Source organism: Chionomys nivalis, chromosome 2 (assembly GCF_950005125.1).
Source record: "Chionomys nivalis chromosome 2, mChiNiv1.1, whole genome shotgun sequence".
Lineage (NCBI taxonomy): Eukaryota > Metazoa > Chordata > Mammalia > Rodentia > Cricetidae > Chionomys > Chionomys nivalis.
Window position 1 is genome coordinate 110,248,231 of NC_080087.1, and position 20,311 is coordinate 110,268,541.

Sequence of the window (20,311 nt, forward strand, 5' to 3'; positions counted from 1 at the left end):
ATTCTGTCCTCCGGGACTCCTCCGAGAGGGCCTTTCCCACTGACGCTCTCCGTCCCCGAGCGAAGCCGCTGAGCATTGCTATTGGCTCTTCGGGATGTCAATCGCCAAGGCTGGCTTGCCATTGGTTTCAGGGCGGGAGCTCCACGACTAGAGGGAAGGCGAAGGGATCAGGAGCGGGAGCTTAGGGGAGGGAGAGGCCGGTTCGGGTCTGGCCGCTACCGCTGCTTGCCTGAGGTGTCCGGCCGGGGAGCGGCTCCGTCCTCGGTTCCTGGGTACCGTCTGCGAGGCCCCGCCGAGCCAGCGTGGGAGGGCCGCAGGCGGCAGGCGCCGCATCATGTCAGCCAAGGACGAGCGGGCCAGGGATATCCTGAGAGGCTTCAAACTGTATCCGCCCGGGAGCAGGGGCGGGGCCGGGGAGGACTTGGGAGGAGGCCGGGGCTCGGAGGAGCCGAACTGTGATGGGGGTGCCTGGTGGGCACCGGGGGAAAAAGGGCTGCGAGAGGGGGCAAGAAAGGAACGGTGTGCCGGGCCCCCCGGGAGGGACTGCGAACGGGAGGCGGGCACAGGGGCGCCCTGAGGGAAGAAGGGGACGTTGACGGAGCCTCTGGGGGACGGAGGCAGAGGAGCCCCGGGACCTGGCTGCGAGAGGTGTCGGCATCGAACCAGTGTCCTGGGGCGCTAGTCGGAGTCGGGAGGCTAGAAGGGGGCTGTGGTCCGCGTGCAGAGGCCGAGGGGGTGCGGCGGACTGGCCGCCTAGTCTGCCTTGGAGCGTCTTTGGCGGGAAGCCCATGAGGGAGCAGGGGAAAGTGACTCCAAGCAGGTGACCTTGTGTGGGATAACTGTACATGCTCTTGGGTACCCCATCTCACTCAGCCCCCACCCCCGTCTTGTTTCCACAACTTCTCTCCCTCACTTGTGGCTTCTTCTAGGGCTGGAGTAGTGGAGAGGTGGGGAAAGAGAAATCCAAGACCGACCCCACCTCAACAGTTAAGCATTGGATGGTCACTTTTCTCCTCAACCTCTCAAGTTCTCTAGTTCCAGGAGTAACCTGAGCGTGTGTGAGATGCCTTGAGGTACTTTGGTTTTGAACTCACTTCTGGCAAAACTACTTTTGTTCCTTGGCATTGCTGTGGTTAAAGCTTTATTCTGTTGGAGCTGTTCACAATTAATTGTGTTGAGGACACCGTACAGTATAAGAAATCATTGCCTCGATGGGCTTGGTGTTGAATGCCTGTTATCCCTTTACTTGGGAGATAGAAGCAGGAGGATCAGAAATTCAGGTCACCCTCAGCATCTTATAGAGTTCAAGGATGCTCCCTCTTACAGGAAGGCAGTGAGGAGGCAGAGGAAGAAAACAAACAATTGCCTCTGCCTATCATAGTGTAGTGTGACTTTTGCAAACTGTCTATATATCGTAAGGAAGGTTTGCAGGGTTTGGTTTGGTTTGGAGCCAGGGTCACACTGTGTACCTCTGACTGACCCAGATCTTGATGTGTAGACCAGGCTGACCTCAAATAGAGATCCACCTGCCTCATCTCCAGAGTGCTGGAAGTGCTCGGACTGAGAGTATGGGCCAGCACGTCCAGCTAGAAGCTTCGTGCTTTGATGGATTATTTGCCACCATAAGATGCAGATGAAATAAGTGGAACTACTCCACCAATAGGCAAAGTGTAACCAAAATCCGTCTGTATGGGTAGTGTGCAATTTCTGCACAGAACCCTTTTTAGTAAATACATCACTGCATACGTCAGGAAGCTCGCTCCAATAAAGGAACATAAAGATTTTTTTTTAAAGATGCAGTTGAAATGTATTCCAGTTTTGCATTCTGCTGACCTTAATCTTTGCTCACATCCGTTCCGTACAGCAAGGAATGCTCATAAATTCCTCTCGGTGCAATGTAGCCATCACTCAATGAGCTTCTCCCTCCCCTGGAGGCTTAGGAAAGCACTGTTCTCTGAGCAGCCTGTTGTATCTTCACAGGACCTGTTTCACCTCTTCCAATACTTAATTGCTTTGTCATCATTAGTAACTGAGGGGCTGAGTGGTGGTGGCTCACGCCTTTAATCCCAGCACTCGGGAGGCAGAGGCAGGTGGATCTTTGTGAGTTCGAAGCCAGTCTGGTCTACAGAGACAGTTACAGGACAGCCAGCACTACCCAGAGAAACCCTGTCTCAAAAAAAAAAAAAAAAAAAAAAAAAAAGGAGAAGAGAGAGAAAAACCAGGGGTGATGGAGTAAAATTCAGAATGCTTAGCACGGCATGTTAGGTCATGCTTATAATCTTAGCACTTGGTGACTGGAGCCGGAGAATGTCATGAGTTCAAGACCAGTCTTGGCTGTAGAGCGAGACCTTAACTCAAAAAAAAAAAAAAAAAAAAAAAAAAAAGGTCATAACACTACATTTTCAAAAAGGGTGGAAGAGTGGACTGGGAGTATACACAAGGTCTTGGGTTTCTGTAGCATCAGGGAGAAACAAAACAACACAGGAAAGTCAAGGAGCAAAAATGAAAACTAGTGTACAGAGGTTTTGATAGTTTGATTTTAGGGGCAAACAAGCAGAGTATATTGAGAAGAAAACATCTCCCTGCAGCTGGGAGAACTAGAAAATGAGTTGCCCCTGCTGTGCTTTTTCAAAACAGAAGGCTGCGTCCCCTTACATATTGCCATTCATGATAAAGTCAATGTATTTAGATAGTGAAGTTTAGTAACAGACCATTTTATAGCTCTGTGTGTGTTTCTGTTTGTCTTTATAATGGAACCCTAGCAGATATGGATGACTAAAGTGTTAGAAAAGCTATAGTGTGGCCTTTATTTTTCCTTTAAAGTTGTTACTGTGTGTGTACTGTAGATAATAAACCATAGATTGTGGGGAACTAAATTCCAGAAGCGACGCTAAAAACAGGTGTTTGGAGTAAATGAATACAGCAGAAAAGCTTAGCCCTTGTCACCATTACTCTTGGCATGACCTGTTGAGGAAAAAGCTAAAGGGCAAATGCAGAAAAGGCTTAAAGCTTGGTGTGATTGGCGCACACTCTTAGTCCCAGCACTCAGGAGGAAAAGACGGTCTGAGCTCTGTCAATTTAAGGCCAGCCTGATCTACAGAGCTAGTTCTAGGACAGTCAAGGCTATGCAGAAAAACCTTGTCTTGAAAAACCAAAAATAAAAGATAAAAAATGCAGGGTTTGAATTGATCTCTTAAGTAATGATGTTAGTGCCGCATAGAAGTTAGTGATAGGTTTTCTGTGACCTGATAGTAGGCTTCTCTGCCGGCACAGTAAGCCGGATCAAGCTGAATTGAAAAAGTAGAACAACAGGTTTATTTGAGCAAAGCAACTCCCCAGTGGATTCTCCAGTCCCAGAGATCGAGGCCAGAGAAACCACACTCCTGAACTAAAGTAGGGAGATTACGTAGCTTGTGGGAGAGGGGTGGTGACATGTCTGCCACAAGCTGGGTTTGTGCCCAAGCGTGGTCAAAAGCTGCGCACTTGGGGCGGGGGTACTTAGACGGCTGACAACTTCCAGGGAGGAGCTGCTGCAGTGGCCAAGAAGGTGGAACTGGGCTTTTTGGTGGCTTCCTTTTATTTAGAGGTTCTCTGAGTGGGCAGGGTTTGGAGAGACTGGAATGGGTCTTGTCAAACCAGGCAAGAGCTGCGGGAGCAAGCTGGAGATTCCAGCCGAACAGTTAGCATGGGCGGAGTGAAGTGTGCATGCTCTGGTATCCTTTGTTGACATCCGAAAATAGAGAAGGGAAATGGGGCTGGACACTAGCTGGCAGTTAAGAGATTAAGGATGCTAGTTGGTTTTCAAAGGACCTGGGTTTGATTCCTAGCACTCACACCAGACAGTTGGCAACCTACTGGAACTGAATCCTAGGGGATCTGACATCTTCTTACCCCCTGGGGCTCCTGCCCTACACACACGTGGCATACAGAAACTCGTGTAGGCACACATAAATAATAGATCTTTAAAAGAGAGAGAAAACAGGAACAGTATGGTTTACCTGCTTTCTTTTGTTTGTTTTGGTTTTGGTTTTCCAAGACAGTGTCTCACCATGTAGCTCTGGCTGTCCTGGAACTAACTCTGTAGAGCAGGCTGGCCTCAAACTCAGAGATCTGCCTGCTCCTGCTTCCTGAGTGCTGGAATTAAAGGTACACGCCGCCGCCGCCACCACCATACCCCACCCAGGCTTCCGCTTACATTTTTTAAAAGATAATTTTATGTTAGAAACAACTTGATCACTCACCACCTTTTGTTGGAAATTTTTTTTCTGAATTGTTTTCAAATTGTTTCTGAAAAAGGTTTTCTGCTTAGTAATACTTGTCTTAATTACTTTCCTTTTGCTGTGATGAGACACTATGACCAGTGGAACTTAGAGAAGAAAAGGTATTGGAGCTTACAGTTTCAGAGGCTCAGCGGCTACGGGTAGGAAGACATGGTGCTGAGCTTACATCTGATTCACAAATGTTAGGCAGAGAGCCAACCTCAAAGCCCCACTCCCAGTAACACACCTCTAACAAGGCCACAGCTCCTAATCCTCCCCCAAATAGTTCCACAGACTGGCGAGTGACCAAACATTCAAATATATGAGCTTGTGGAGGCCATTCTCATTCAAAATAGCACATTAATATTTTTTTTAAAAAGGCACCATATATTCTCCCACCAACAGTATTCAGCTTTGCACATTGATTTGTTTTTTTGAAAATCTTGTTTCATTTGAAGTTTAACCTTTTAAAAATTGTATTTCTGCATCTCCAGCTCGCTGGAAGAATAATGTACCACTGTGGTTAAGTGCTATGCTAGCTAGGTGGTAGGACACATGCCTATGACCCCAGTGCTTAGGATGCAGAGGCAGGCAGATGTCTGAGTTGAGGCCAGCTTAGTTTTCCTGATTTACAGAGCAAACTATAGGCACCTCTCAAAAAAGGCAGAGAAAAGCTCTACTGACGTGAGGGGCTACACTGCCTGCCATGGAATTCTCGTCCTGTGTTCCTGAGCAGTTTCACCTCAGTGCTCTTCAGTAAAAAACAGGACCAACAATAGTATCTGTCTTACCGGTCTGTTGTGACGTGAAATGAATTGATATCTAAGCGTTTGGAAAAGCTTACATACATTGAGCCTTATGTCTTGGCAGTGTTTTTAATCAATGAAGCTGCAAATCTCCTATTTTTCGATTTTATTCTCTAAACTATTTGTTAATGTTTACCCATTTTACTGTTGTTTGTTTTTCTTGTCACTTTCCGGATATTGTTTATATTTTGTGCTTATTAGCCTTTTGCCTAACATATATGTTTTAAGTATTTTGTCATAGTATACTGCTTAACCCCTTTTCTGTGGTTCTAGCTCTGGGTTTTTGTTTCTGCAACCCCAGGGATAGAACCTAGGCATGAATCACATGCTGAGCAAACGCTCTGTCATCTGAGTATATCCCCAGCTCTCCTTTTGCTTACTTACTTGCTCGTCTAGATATCCTTTGGCAAACTCGTACATGTATATAATACACAATAGTCACATTCATCCCCACTTTCTCTTTTCTCCCCCCCAATTCCCATCAAGTCCTCACACCACTTTCATGTCTTTTTGTTTTTGCTTTGTGACTTTCCCAGTGGTTTAACCAGGGGCCGTCCAGTGGGTGTGGTTGTGAATTCCTCCACTGGTTCACTGGTGGCTACATCACTGAAGACAATAACTTCTTCCCCAACAGCCATTGTATCTCCCTAAATCTTTTAGGATTTTTACTTAGAGACAGAGTCACATTAAGTTGCCCAGACTGGCCTTGAACTCACTCAGTAGCCCCAGCAAGCCTTGAACTATTGATCTTTGTTCCTCAGCCTCCCATGAAGCCGAGTTTCCAGGCCTGTGCCACCTTGTCTGGCTTATCTCCTTTTTGTGATTGAACAGAATTCTTTTTAAGTTTTATAAAAATGTATCCATACTTTCCATTGGACTTTTGCATTTTTGTCTTACTTAGGAAGATCTCCCTCATACCCTGGTTCAGCTCATTAAATACTTTACATTTTCTTAACAATTTCTGTAGAGAGGGACAATTTTGCATCTTAAACCAATTTTTGTGACTATACAGAAGCAGAGTTTGTTGTTGTTGTTGTTGTTTTGTTTTGTGCTGGTGATCTCTCTTATCCTAAGATTAATCAAATAGCCTGTTTTCTTATTTTCAATACTTAACACTTTAACCCACCTGAAATGTATTTATACTTACAGTGTGTGGTAGGAACAAGCTGCTTGGAAAGCCCACTACCCCAGTAATATTTACTAGCCTCTTAGGCCACTTTTCCTCCGTTTGTTTTGGAACAGTCTTTGTCATATAGCAAACTTTCATAAAGCATGGTTTTACTTTTAGGATATTGTTTCATTGATTTATTTCTTGCCCCATGCCTGTACATGCTTGGGGTAATCACCTAGTTTTACAGTATGGTTTAACATAGTTTCAGTGGGATTGTCATGACATGAGTATGTGTCTATAAAGTCATAAGGTTCCAAATAAATATTTGTGTCCTGTTTATTCATACAAAGCTTTGTTCATATGTCCATTATAGATATCCAGAAAACATGAATAATATTGAAAAACTCAGCTATAACTGAGGGAATTCATGAAGGGTTTTGTATTTGTTGTGTTACTTGAAAAATAAAACACCATAATTTCATTTTCTTAGCATCTCTGTCCCATCCCTTCTTACCTGTTTTCAACTCGTACATACACATTAAGAGTTTTCTATTTCTTTGTTTGTTAAAAGAATGACATTTCCTGCCGGGTGGTGGTGGCGCACGCCTTTAATCCCAGCACTCGGGAGGCAGAGGCAGGAGGATCTCTGTGAGTTCGAGACCAGCCTGGTCTACAAGAGCTAGTTCCAGGACAGGAACCAAAAGCTACGGAGAAACCCTGTCTCGAAAATCAAAAAAAAAAAAAGAATGACATTTCCTAATTGTAAATGAAAATTACGAATGAAATTTTGGGGGGAGGCAAATGAGATGCTTCTATGTAGATTTTGGATTTGATCATTTTAAACAGCCGATAGATTTACGAATCTCACATTCCCCATTTATTTCATTTAACCAAAGGTCTGCTGAGAGGCTGTTATGCACAGGGTACTCTGCACTTGAAGGCTACAAAATGAATGAAAGATTTTCCCCCTCTATTTCTGTTTAGAAGGGATGTCTTTACATGATGTTACTTGCTAGGCCTGGTGGTTTAGGCCTGTAATCCCAGCTACTCAGAGACTAAGACAGAAGCATTGAAAGTTCAAGGCCTTCCAGGGCAACTTAGCCTCAAAGTAAAAGTTTAAATAAAAAGAGGACAGTAAAAGAACAGTCACCTGCTTTCAACCTTTAGTGCTGAAGTAAAATATTTTTAAATACTGTTTTATTTTGCTGCTATATTTTATTACAATATTTTAATGTAATTAGTATAGTTTGCTAATGTGGCTGATGTTTACTTTTACTGTTACTTGCTTTTATAAAACCTTCAGAATTAACCAGGCTGTAGTAGCTCATGCCTTTAATCCAACACAGTTGGGAGGCTCGAACTCACAGAGATCTGCCTGCCTCTGCAGCTGGCCTTGGTGAGCTCCCAATAGATCAGCCCCACTGTCTCAGTGGGTGGGTGCACCCCTCGCAGTCCTGACTTCCTTGCTCATGTTCTCCCTCCTTCTGCTAAAACCTTGGGAACTCAGTCCGGTGCTCCAATGTGGGTCTCTGTCTCTATCTCCATCCATCGCCAGATGAAGGTTCTATGGTGATATGCAAGATATTCATCAGTATGGCTATAGGATAGGTTCATTTCAGGTTCCCTCTCCTCAACTGCCCAAGGAACGAGCTGGGGACATCTCCCTGGACACCTGCGAGCCCCTCTAGAGTCAAGTCTCTTGCCAACCCTAAGATGGCTCCCTTAATTAGGATATATACTTCCCTGCTCCCATATCCACCCTTCCTTTATCCCAACCATCCCATTCCCCCAATCTCCCCCCATCCTCCCCTTCTCACTTTTCTCTCCCCATTTCCCCTTACCCCCATCCCACCCCACCCCCAAGTTCCCAATTTTTTTTTGTTTTGTTTTGTTTTTTGTTTTTCGAGACAGGGTCTCTCTGTTGCTTTGGTGCCAGTCCTGGAACTCACTCTGTAGACCAGGCTGGCCTCGAACTCACAGAGATCCGCGTGCCTCTGCCTCCCGAGTGCTGGGATTAAAGGCGTGCGCCACCACCGCCCGGCTTCAAGTTCCCAATTTTTGCCTGGCAATCTTGTCTACTTCCAATATACAGGAGGATAACTATATGTTTTTCTTTGGGTTCACCTTCTTATTTAGCTTCTCTAGGATCACAAATTATAGGCTCAATGTCCTTTATTTAAGGCTAGAAACCAATTATGAGTGAGTACATCCCATGTTCATCTTTTTGGGTCTGGGTTACCTCACTCAGGATAGTGTTTTCATAATAAAAACTTGGAGTCAACTCTCAGGGTGAAAGCTGAAGGATCAGAGAAGCAGAGCGGCCATCCACTACCAATACTCAGACCAAAAGGGGTGATCCTGTCCTCATACTGCCTACTCACACCACATTCTCAGACTGACTGCTCAGACTGCATCCTCAGACTGCATCTGAGCTCCTGTCTCCTCCCGCCTTATAGTCCTCTCACCGCCCAGCCCTATCCCATCCTGTCTCCACCTCCCTAGTGCTGGGATTAAAGGCGTGTGATCCCAATTGTTAGGATCACCTTTGTGTGAGCTCTGTTTCTCTTTTAGACTAGATCAGTTTCATGTAGCCCTGGCTGGTCTTGAACTAACAGATCTGTCTGCCTCTGTCTCCCAAGTCTTAGGATAAAGGTGTGTGCCACCACTGCCTGGCCTCTAGTGACTTAGCTCTGCACTCTGATCTTCAGGCAAGCTTTATTTGTTAAAACACAAACAAAATATGACTACAACCACCTGTTTTCCTTCTTCCCAGCACTTGGATTGCAAGCCTATGCCAACGTGCCTATCTTTTTGTGTGGATTACAGAATCAAACTTCTTTCTTTCTTTCTTTCTTTCTTTATTTATTTTTTGTTTGTTTGTTTGTTTGTTTTGAAACAAGGTTTCTTTGTGTAACAGCCCTGGCTATCCTGGAACTAGTTCTTGTAGACCAGACTTGCCTCAGACTTACAGAGATCCACCTGCCTCATTTTATGTATATGTTTGAGTGACCTCATGTATATATACATGCACCATGTGCAGACAGATAACCTCAGAGGCCAGAAGAGGATGTCCAATCCCCTAGAACTGGAGTTGAAGGCAGGTGTGAGCCACTTGATGATGGTGCTAGGTACAAGGCCTGGTTCCTCTGCAAGAGCAGCAGTATTCTTAACTGCCAGGCCATTCCTCCAGTCCCCAGATTCGTATTTCATTTGGGAATTATTCTTTTCTGTTGTACTTTTGTCCTCTATATGGTTTTAGTTTTTTCTCAGCTCCCAAATTTAGGGAGCAGAGTTCAGCCTGGGGTAAGAAGGAATTTTTTAACAATTAGTTACCTGAAAGGGGGAAAAAAAGATACTTCCCAGAAGGTTTGTGGGGAGGGTGCACACGCACATATACATGCCTGGGTGTATGTGTAAGTATACCTAAATGTAGGGGCCTGTGGAGGTCAGAAGAGGATGTCAGATCCCCTGGAACTGGAATTACAAGCAACTGTGAGCTACCATCTGAATGCTGGGACTTGAAACCATCGTTCTCTGAAAGAGCAGTAAGCACTCTTAATCACTGAGCCATTTCTTCAGACCCAAATAGGGTTTGGTTGGTTGGTTTTGGTTCTTTGGTTTTTCAAGATAGGGTTTCTCTGTGTGTAGTCCTGGTTGTCCTAGAACTCACTTTGTAGACCAGGCGGGGCTCAAACTCAAAGAGATCTGCCTGCATCAGCCTCCCAAGTGCTGGGATTAAAGAAAGGCTTGAGCCACCACCTGACGTGGGAATATTCTTGATTTCACTTTTTTTTTTTTTACGTTTTTAACATTCTGTATTCAGTAAGTGGCTGCTCACAGGAATGCAGCTAGTGGCTTTGGTCATGATGCTGCTCACAGGAATACAGCTAGCAGCTTTGGTCATGATGCTGCTCACAGGAATACAGCTAGTGGCTTTGGTCATGATGCTGCTCACAGGAATACAGCTAGCAGCTTTGGTCATGATGCTGCTCACAGGAATACAGCTAGCGGCTTTGGTCATGATGCTGCTCACAGGAATACAGCTAGCAGCTTTGGTCATGGTGCTGCTCACAGGAATACAGCTAGCGGCTTTGGTCATGGTGCTGCTCACAGGAATACAGCTAGCGGCTTTGGTCATGGTGCTGCTCACAGGAATACAGCTAGCGGCTTTGGTCATGATGCCCTACACAGGCTGCTACTCACATCTAATGAGCACAGCATCATGGGCCATTAGGGTTTACAGCAATGTTACTCACAGGATGTATCCCACAAGGAAACCGTCTTCAGGTGAGCAATCCAGACCATCTTATTAATGGGAAGAATGCCTTCCCTGATCCCCTGACCTCAGCACAAATAGATGTGTGTAGTGATCGTATTTAGAAGACCGTCTTGTAAATAGTTCCGGTTATCTCCACTCAGCTCTGGAATCTTGTCTTAATATCTGTGAAAAGTATCAGATAAAAACTGTCTTGTGTGTGGTTATGGTGTGGCACACCTTAACCCAACATTCAGGAGGCAGAGGCAGGTGGATCTCTGAATTAGAGGCTAGCCTGGTCTACAGAGCTAGCTCCAGTACTGCCAGGGCTACATAGAGAAGCCCTGACTCAAAAAAAACTCAAAAAAAAAAAAAAAACTTTAAGTATAGATTGAGATAAGAATATAACAGACCATAACCTTTTGTTTTCTTGTGATAAGGTCTCACTCTGTAGCCCTTGCTGGCCTGGAACTTACTGTATAGACCAGGTTGGACTCAAATTCAGAGATCAGCTTGAGTACTGAAATTAAAAGCATGTGCTATCACGCCTACCTATCCTATAATCTGATTTTTTTTAATATGGTAAGGACTAGAAAGTTGGCTCAGTGGTTAAAAGTACTTACCTGCTCTTGGAGAGGACCTGGGTTCAGTTCCCAACACCCATGTGGTGGCTCACAACCAGCTGTAACTCCAGTTCCTGGGAATTGACACCTTCTGACCGCCAAAGGCACCAGGCAACATGTGTGGTGCACATAGTGCATGAAAGTGAAATACTCATACATATAAAATAAAAAAGTATGTATTTTTAATGTGGTAGGTAACAGGTGATTCAGTTTGGGAAGTGTCTTCTTGTCAGTGACATATTCTTGTCATTGCCGTGTGAAAGACTAAGGGAGGGATCTGAGCACTGCCATGGACCTAGGAGTGCTAGGAGTGAGAGGTGAGCCTTCAGCGGAGGTCTCTGTGCAGCCACTTCTTGACTTCTGCTCCATTTGTTTGCAACAGTTGTAAGTGGAGTGTCGTCCACTAAACCCAAGAAATACAAGAATTAACAAATTCTTCATGTCTAAGGCTTTCTTAACTGGGTGTGGTGTGCACTAAATGTGATTTCAGCACTCTGAAGGTAGAGATAAAGGGTTGCCACAAGTCTGAGGCCAGCCTGGTCTGTATAACAAGTTCTGGGCTATCCAGTTTTACATAATTAAGACTCTGTCTCAGAACAAAGCAAACAAACAAATAAAAAAAAAAAAATGACCTCCAAGCTAGGGAGATGGCTCAGTTGGTAAAGTGATTTTCCTGTAAACGTGTTAGGAAACCTAAATTCAGATCTCCAGTGCCCATATAAAAATCAGGTGCAGCAGGCAGGGCTGTATTCCCTACTCTGACGCAAAGACCAGGAGGATTCCTCAGGTTTACTGGCCAGCCAGTCTGGCTAGTTCATGAGCTCCAGAAGGTTCAGAAAGAGGCTGTCTTTAAAAATGAGGCAAATTGGCTAAGCAAAGTGGGACACCCTTTGATCTCAGCACTTGGGAGGCAGAGGTAGGTAGATTTCTGTGAGTTCAATACCAGCCTTATTTATGTAGAGAATTCCAGGACAGCCAGGGCTACATGGAAAAATTCTGTCTCAGAAAATAAGGTGAAGTGATTGAGAAAAATATACTTAACATCAACCTCTGACCTCCTTAAGACTTGTGTAAGGGAGGTGGAAAGAATAGCAATTAGGGTACATGTGATAAGTGCAGTAGAATCTCAGAAGAATGCTTACTTCTGGGGGTGTGTGGAAGGCTTCTGAATTGTCATTAAGTAAAATCTTGAAAGATGGAGTAGGTGTTAAGGAGTTCAATCTTTTAGGTACTGTGGAGTAGCAGCAAAATGATGGCATGGAGAGTGGGAGTCAAGCAAGGGAGCATAAGAAGCAAACGTCCTTGGAGTGCTGGGAATTTCATTCCGTGAATATTTGTCTGACAGCTTATACATCAGTAGTGATCTTAAGAGTAATATCTAAGGAAACAAGATTTTAATCTGCCAGTATTAGAAGATGGATAATAGAGGAAATAAATCAGCAAAAATATATTATTCAAGAAATCTGGTGACAGAAAACCAAGTTTAGGAAGTAACTTGAAGAAAGTTATCATGACTAGTGGATGAATATGTGTGAAATTCAGTGGTAGAGCACCAGATTAGCATGCATGAAGCCAGAGATTCTCGCCACTGAAGAAATCAAGAGGATTCAATTAAGTAGTGAAAGTCACTTTCCCAGTTGTCCAGTTGTGTGTTCGTCATTTATTATCTGTGAGCAGATTATGCTTGCTCCGTTTGACTTGCAGGGATATTTTGAAATTAGGTCTCCCCATTTTAAAAACCGTAGCTCTTCAAATGTATTGTGCTTACTGTTGTCATGTGAATCATTTATTCAACTTTGCTTTAAAGTTTAGAATTGCTTTTGCAAATTTTTAAGTTTCCTGTTTTAGGATGCCAAAAAAGCCAGAGACTCAGTGATTCTCTTTTACATTTCTTAGACTTCTGATAGCTCTGTTCATCAATTCGGGAAGCAGGAACCACAAAATCATCTTTCACTTTCCTTTTCTGTATTCTTTTATTTACTTAAGGGGTGAAACAAGGCTGGCCTAGACCTAACAGCAGCCTCCTGCCTCAGCCTCCCAAGTGTGTATTACAGTTAGGAGCCACCACACCCAGCTCTCCTTTTATGTTTTTTAAAGATTAGCCAGGCAGCGGTGGTGCACGCTTATAATCCCAGCACTCGGGAGGCAGAGGCAAGTGGATCTCTGTGAGTTTGAGGCTAGCCTAGTCTACAAGAGCTAGTTCCAGGACTGACTCCATAGCTACTGGGAAACCCTGTCTCAATATATATATATACCAATATATATATTGGTACATTGGTGTCAGATCCCCTGGAACTGGAGTTACAGATGATTGTGAGCTGCCTTATGGGTGCTGGGAACTGAACCTAGACCTTTGGAAGAGCAGCCAATGTTCTTAACCACTGAGCCATCTCTCCAGCCCCTCCTTTTATCTTTTCTTAAGGGTTATAATTTAAGGAAATTGATTCCCCTCTCAGTACTGTAGCTTTAAAAAAATTTTTTTAGGTGAAGTTCAAGAATCCCTGAATGTAGATTTTGATGGAATTCAATAACTTATTTCTATGCTTCCAAATAAGATGAAACAACAGTAACCTCTGGGGAGCATGCCCCTGAAAGGGGGCCCACTGCCATTTCTTCCATCAGGAGGTGCTGGGATGCAAGCAAGGCAAAGCTAGTCTCTGAAAACCTTTCAGATGTGTCTCTTCTGGCTTGTCTGAGACCAGCTTCATAGCATAACTGCAGATCAGTAGAATCATGGGCTCTAGAAAAAGAAAGGTTTGTTTCTTTGTTTGGCTTTGCTGATGAGAAGACTGTGTTATGTTTCAAGTGGTGATCTCTTTCTCATTACTAAATTACTTACCTGCACTGTTTCCCAGGCCAGTCTGGATTTTGATTGTCTCTTTCCAAGCAGAGAAATGTTGCCAGAGGGAGAGTATTATTTCACAGTGATATCACCACTTGTTCCTGAATATTAAGTTTCAAGGATGCTGAAGCCTGGTTTCTCAGGGATGTGTTTATACTTTCTCATCATGTCTCCTATAAATGGGAACCCTGCTGAAAAATTATTTAGAAAAATTTGTTTAGATATGTGTCAATTAGCTGGGTATGGCGGCAGTGGCACACACCTTTACTCCCAGCACTTGGAAGGCAGAGGCAGATGGATCCCTGTGAGTTCCAGGCCAGCCTGGTCTACAAATCAGATTCTAGGACAGCCAGGGCTGCTACACAAACCCCGTCTCAAAAGACCTAAATAAATATGTCAATTAGAATTGATTTTTAAGAATGTATGTGCTAAATGAAAGGTGACCAGCAAGATAGCTCAATAGTTTAAAGCATTGTTACCAAGCCTAATCATCTGAACTGGTCCTCAGGACCCACAGTTGTCCTGTAACTTCATGTATATATTGCATGCATGTGTGCACACAGTAAATAAATGAATGAATATAACTTTTAAATTGTTTGAGAAGGACTGCCTAGGTAACCAGTTGTCTATGTCACTTATTGCACCTTTTGGAAGTTGCTTGATTGCACTTCCTGTTTACTCAAGAAATATTATTTACCTTCTTAGGTCTTTGAAGGGGTTGAAGACTAAATAGTTGTTGTTACTCTCCTGTCATGACTTAGCCAAGCCATTTCTAACACAAGACAGACTCCTTAGGATAACTATTAAAATATTTAGCATGTGTTTCTTGCTTGAAATTGTTTATGCTGGATGTAATTCTAAGTTTTATACTTGATATTTGTTCTTATTGTATATAGTTTTGTATTATACTTAGAACACTTTTGTTTAGATAAAAGGGGGAGGTGCTGTGGGAACTCCTTCAGCCAATAGCCTTTAAGATACTGGCTCACTCTGGGTGTGGGCATATGTACTACCTATACAGATGTAGAATGTGCACAGTCTTTTGGCTGCTGGATTTGGTTGCTGTTTCCTGCTCATGCAGAGACTGCTGATCTGTGAATATACTTCTAAATAAAGAGACCTTTATTATAAAAAAAAAAATTGTTTGAGAAGTGGGGCTGGGTCCTAGAGAGATGGCTAAGTGGTTAAGAGTAATGGCTGCTGTGCTGGAGAACCCAGGTTCAATTCCAGTTTCCACATGGTGACTTTACTACATTATCTGTACCTCCAGTTTCAGATCACCTGACCCACTTTCCGTCTTCCTTAGGCATCACACCAGGCATGCATATGGTGCTTAGACATACATGCAATTAAATACCACTAACATAGAATAAAATAATAATTTTTAAAAATCCTAAAAGGATTTACTAAAGGGCCTGCCCTATGTAGCAAACCCTAGGGCAGAAGCAACAAGAGGGCACTCACAGAGTAAGTTTGAAAACAAAGTTCAGGTGGAGAAAACCTCACCACCAGGGCAAGGAAAAGCATTCTTGTAATGAAAATGCTCAGGATGCTGCCGCACAGGAGTCTCCTTTATTCACTGCCAGGCATTGCGGCTGGTTCCACCCCAAGGAATGAGCAGAAGCGTTTTCTTCATGCCAGTGACCTTGGTATGGAAGATTTGCCTCATACTGCTCTGGTCTGCAGTGGTAGGCATTAGCTTATATCATTATATGCTTAGTCAGCCATTTTGCCTGGGGGAAAAAAATCTTCTTACTTTGAAATTACTCAGAACCACATGCCCATATATAATTTACAAGTACTCTGCCAAGTCATGAATTCAGGCCTAATGCAGAAAGGGCTTTTAAGTTCTGATGTGTTACCTGCAATTCAGCTGACTTATTTAGAGTGCTCATGTTTTTTTTTTCAATTGTGTATATGTGTGTTCGTATGTGCATGCACACGTGTGTGCAGGTACTCACAAAGGTCAGGGGCTCCTTAGAACTAGAGTCACAGGCAGTTGTGAGCCTCCTGATGTAGGTGATTGCAAATGAACTCTGTCGTCTTCTTTCGTTTTTCCTTTTTTTTTTTTTTTTTTTTTTTAGTTTTTCGAGACAGGGTTCTCTGTGGCTTTGGAGCCTGTCCTGGAACTAGCTCTTGTAGACCAGGCGGGCCTCCAACTCACAGAGATCCGCCTGCCTCTGCCTCCCGAGTGCTGGGATTAAAGGCATGCGCCAGACCGCCCGGCTGAACTCTGTCTTCTGCAAAGTGGTATGCACTCTTTTTCGAGATAGGGTTTCTCCGTGTGGTCCTGGCTGTCGTGAAACTAACTTTGTAGACCTCAAACTCACATGACTCTGCCTCCCAAGTACTGGGATTAAAGGCGTGAGCCACCACTGCCCGGCTAAGCAGTATGCACTATTGACTGCTAAGTCGTCTCTCCAACCCCTCCTCAAATTTTTTTGTGGCATGCCAGCCTTATTTTTCCCTTCTATAACTTGCTTTTTACTGAGGGAGCCCACTGCCCCGCCTCCAGTCTGCTTCTTACACACTCTTAGTAAGCCTTGCTTTCTGGTTGTTAACCTTACGGAGAATTCCCATCAACCCTCTTACTTGCTCTCTGATGTTCATGTGTGGCTCAGGCCATATTTGAGTGATATTGTGTTGAGTACTGAGAAGATGATCAATAAACCTAGGTGCAATATGATTTATAAACTTAGATATACACAGCACATTGAAACCTACTACAGTGCCGTAAAACAATTGGCAGGGTCAGCAGATCACTGGAACAGACAGCACCCTGGAGAATGGCGTGTGCGGCAGAGCCGGGCTCACTGGCTTTCTCCAGTAAGCCTTCGTTTTCTGACTTCTCCACCCCTGGCATATAGCAGCTTGTTCACCTGCTACCCTCCTGTTGCCTGTGGTTTTCTGTTCCACACCAAACTGTCCTCTTTTTAGCCTAGGCTACATAGTAAGTTCCAGGACAGCCAAGGCTGCATAGAGAAACTTGTCTCAAAGAAATAAAATCTCTTATGGCCAGCATGATTGTCAGCAGGTAAAAGTACCTGCTACCAAGTCTGACAACCTAAGTTCAGTCCCTGGGACCTGCGCAGTGAATGGAGAGAACTGAGTTTTGTAGATTTCCTTCTAATCTCCACACATATCCACATACACACACAAATAAATGTTTTTAATTAATACTCTCTCAACCTACTTACAAAGCCTGAACTCTGTGTGTTCCTTAGATATTGACATAGAGTAGACTGACCTTGTCAAAAGCAGAAAAGTCTTATTTTTTCTATTGCCTAGAACAGTGCTATTTAAACTATATTTCTAGAGAAGAATCTGATTTTTTTATTTCTTATCCTCCACAAGCTGATCTTTCTGTCAAATGAATTATTAGAAAGGTAGCATACAAAATAAAGGTGAAAGGGTTTTTAGAATTTCCAATCAATCTGCGAAGTCTCCATTAATTTTTTTTTTCTTGGTTTTTCAAGACAGGGTTTTTCTGTGTAACCTTGACTGTCCTGGAACCCTCTCTGTAGACCAGCCTGGCCTCCTACTCACAGAGATCCTCCTGACTCTGCCTCTCTAGTGCTAGGATTAAAGGCATGTGCCACTACCGCCCAGCTCCATTAATTTTTGAAATTACTATTTTTATTTTATATGTATGGGTTTTTGCCTGCATGTGTGTCTGAACCGTGTGCATGCCTGATACCCACAGGGGCCAGAAGACATCAGACCCCGTAGAGTTACAATGCAGTAAGGACAAATGGCCAGGGTTAGCAGCGCACTGGAACAAACAGCACTCTGGGTAATGGAGTGAGCCTTCCGGAGGAAGCCACTGAGCCCAGGCTGTCATCTGCTCCATAAAATACTGCCTGTTCCAGTGCTCCATTGACTCTGAGAACTTGTTTAACTTCATGGAGAGACAGATGATTGTAAGCCACCGTATGGGTGTTAGGAATCTTCTGGAAAAGCAGCCTATGCTCTTAACCATTGAACCATCTCTCCAACACCCAGTTTTTAAATTTTTTTGGAGATATATTTTTATTTTCAGTTATATGTACATGTGTGTCTGGGTGTGGGTCTATACGCATGTGTGATGACTGTGGGGCTAGCAGAGGACATTGGATCCCCTGGAGCTGGACTTACTTTTTAGCTTCTGGGTGTTCTCTCTGCTCATGAAAAAGAAGTGGTTCAGTTTGTTGTTGGTTCCCAAAGCACTGACAGGGGAGACTTACACTCCTGGGTCTCTATGTCCTCAGGAGGGAGTGATGGAGATGGCTGTTAGTCTAGCCTTTCCTCAGATCATTAACTAACTTGACTGGCTTCCAGATACATTTATGACAGGGAATAGGTGCCTGCAGTCCTCCTACTAGTATTTCTCTGTCCCTTGCCAACTTCAGAGCCAAGGGCTTGCTCTTTTCTTTTTTTTTTTTTTAAGTGTTTAATCATTTTTCCTCACTGCCCATCTCTCTTCTTCCACATGCCAGCTTGCCCTTTATACACATAAATGCAAAACCCACAGTGACTATACCACGCTCTCTCAGGAAAATATCCAAAATTTTCTGATCTCTTAAAATCTTCCTTCCTAGAAACATCTTTTATTCCATAGCCCTGCTCTGTTCATCCACCTTGACCTCCCTCACTGACTGGTGGTATGGATTTCAGTGACTGTAATGTTTTTTCTTTTTGTTTGTTTGTTTGAGGCAGGGTTTCTCTGTAGCTTTGGAGCTTGTCCTGGAACTCTATACACCAAGCTGGCCTTGAACTCACAGTTCTACCTGTCTCTGCCTCCTGAGTGCTGGGATTAAAGGTGTGTGCCACCACCACCCGGCTTTCTTCCTGTTCAAGATAATTTTTCTTTCAGAATCACACAGCTACTCAGAATTTAGCTTCTGAGCTATTAGCTTTAGCCTCACTTGGGAGCTGGTTAGAACTACAGGCTCACAGTTCCTAATTCAGACCCACTGAAACTGGTGATTTGCATGAGCATGAGAGTTTAAGAAAACCAGCCCTAGCTGAGCCCAGTAACACACCTGCTGCTGCTGCTGAGAAGGCTGCAGCAGGAGAATGACAACTTCAAGCCATCCTGAACAACTTAGGGAGATCCATGTCTCAAAATAAAGTATGGTTAAGGATAAAGAATGGGTAATGGTAGAATGTCTGCCAAGCATGCTGGAGACCTAAGCTCAGTCCCCAGTACAGCCTTATTGGAAATCACTTTTGCTCAGAGAGGGAAAAAATCCTGTCAACTAATAGTTCCCCACCTGGCTTTCAGTGGAATCGCGTGGGGAATCATATATATATATGGCTTTGGGTTTTGAGATAGGGTTTCTCTTTGTAGCCCTGGCTATACTGAACTCACTCTGTAGACCAGGCTGGCCTTGAACTCAGGGATCTGCCTGCCTATGACTCCAGTGCTGGGGTTAAAGGCGTGTGCACACTACCACCCAGCTAATACTTATTCTTTATTGTATGTGTGTGTGCCTGAAGATGTATACACATGCACCACGTAGTGCCGGAACCTGTCGAGGTCAACAGAGGCATCAGCCAAGGTCCTCTGCAGGAACAGTGAGTACTCAGCCACTGAGCTTCTCCAACCTCTGCACGGCAAACCTTGAAAACCACTGATGCCTGAGCTCTGCCTCCAGAGATTGTAGTTTGAAAGTTCTGGTTGTAATAAGCAACCAAGGGTTGAACCATGGATATTCATCAAAATTTTTAAACAAGTCTTGTAACCAGGCTGCCTCAGACTTGCTATGTAACCAGGGACGTTCTTGTACCCCAGATGTCAGCCTCAGCTGCTGGGATTATAAACTCGCTATACCACATCCAACAAAGGTGTTTAGTTTGGAAGGTTTTCTTTCGTTTTGTTGCTGTTTGTAGTACTAGGGATTGAACTTGGTGCTTCACACATCCTAGACAAGTACAGCTATACCCATGAGCTATATCCCCAGCCCAGGTATTGTTAATGACCTTTATTTAGATTTTCACCTGTGTCATTAGGAGGATTATGTTTCTAATTTTCCCTTCCAGGTCCTTAGTTTAATTGGAATTGTGTTCAATACCAGAAATATTTCACAATTTAGTTCTAACATAGAAAGCTAGAAAATTCCAAGATAAACATCTTGAAAACCTTGACAGTTTGTGATTGGCTGAACTGTGTGGTGATCCTCAAACATCAAAGCAGTTCAGTGACAGAGTGCTTGCCCAGCTTGCAGAGGGCTCTGGCACTGAAAGAAAAAAAAAGAATTAAGGATATCCTCTTTGGCAACCCTTTGGAAATGTGTCAACTATAAAAACATTGATCTACTTACTGCCAAGTGTGGTGACACACACCTTTGATTCCAGCATTCAGAAGGCAGAGGGAGGCAGATCTCTGAATTTGAGGCCAGTCTGATCTAAAAATCAAGTTCTAGGACATCGGGGG

General features: G+C 43.9%; 1 protein-coding gene across 1 annotated transcript in view; it reads left to right on the forward strand.

Moving 5' to 3' along the window:
- Nucleotides 1-136: 136 nt before the first annotated feature.
- The window catches only part of Pde6d (phosphodiesterase 6D), a 43,906-nt gene continuing 23,731 nt past the window's right edge, over nucleotides 137-20,311 (forward strand). The window contains exon 1 of the mRNA XM_057761723.1: nucleotides 137-384. Within this exon, the coding sequence (XP_057617706.1) occupies nucleotides 335-384 (50 nt within the window). The 5' untranslated portion in view covers nucleotides 137-334. The remainder of the gene's footprint in view (nucleotides 385-20,311) is intronic.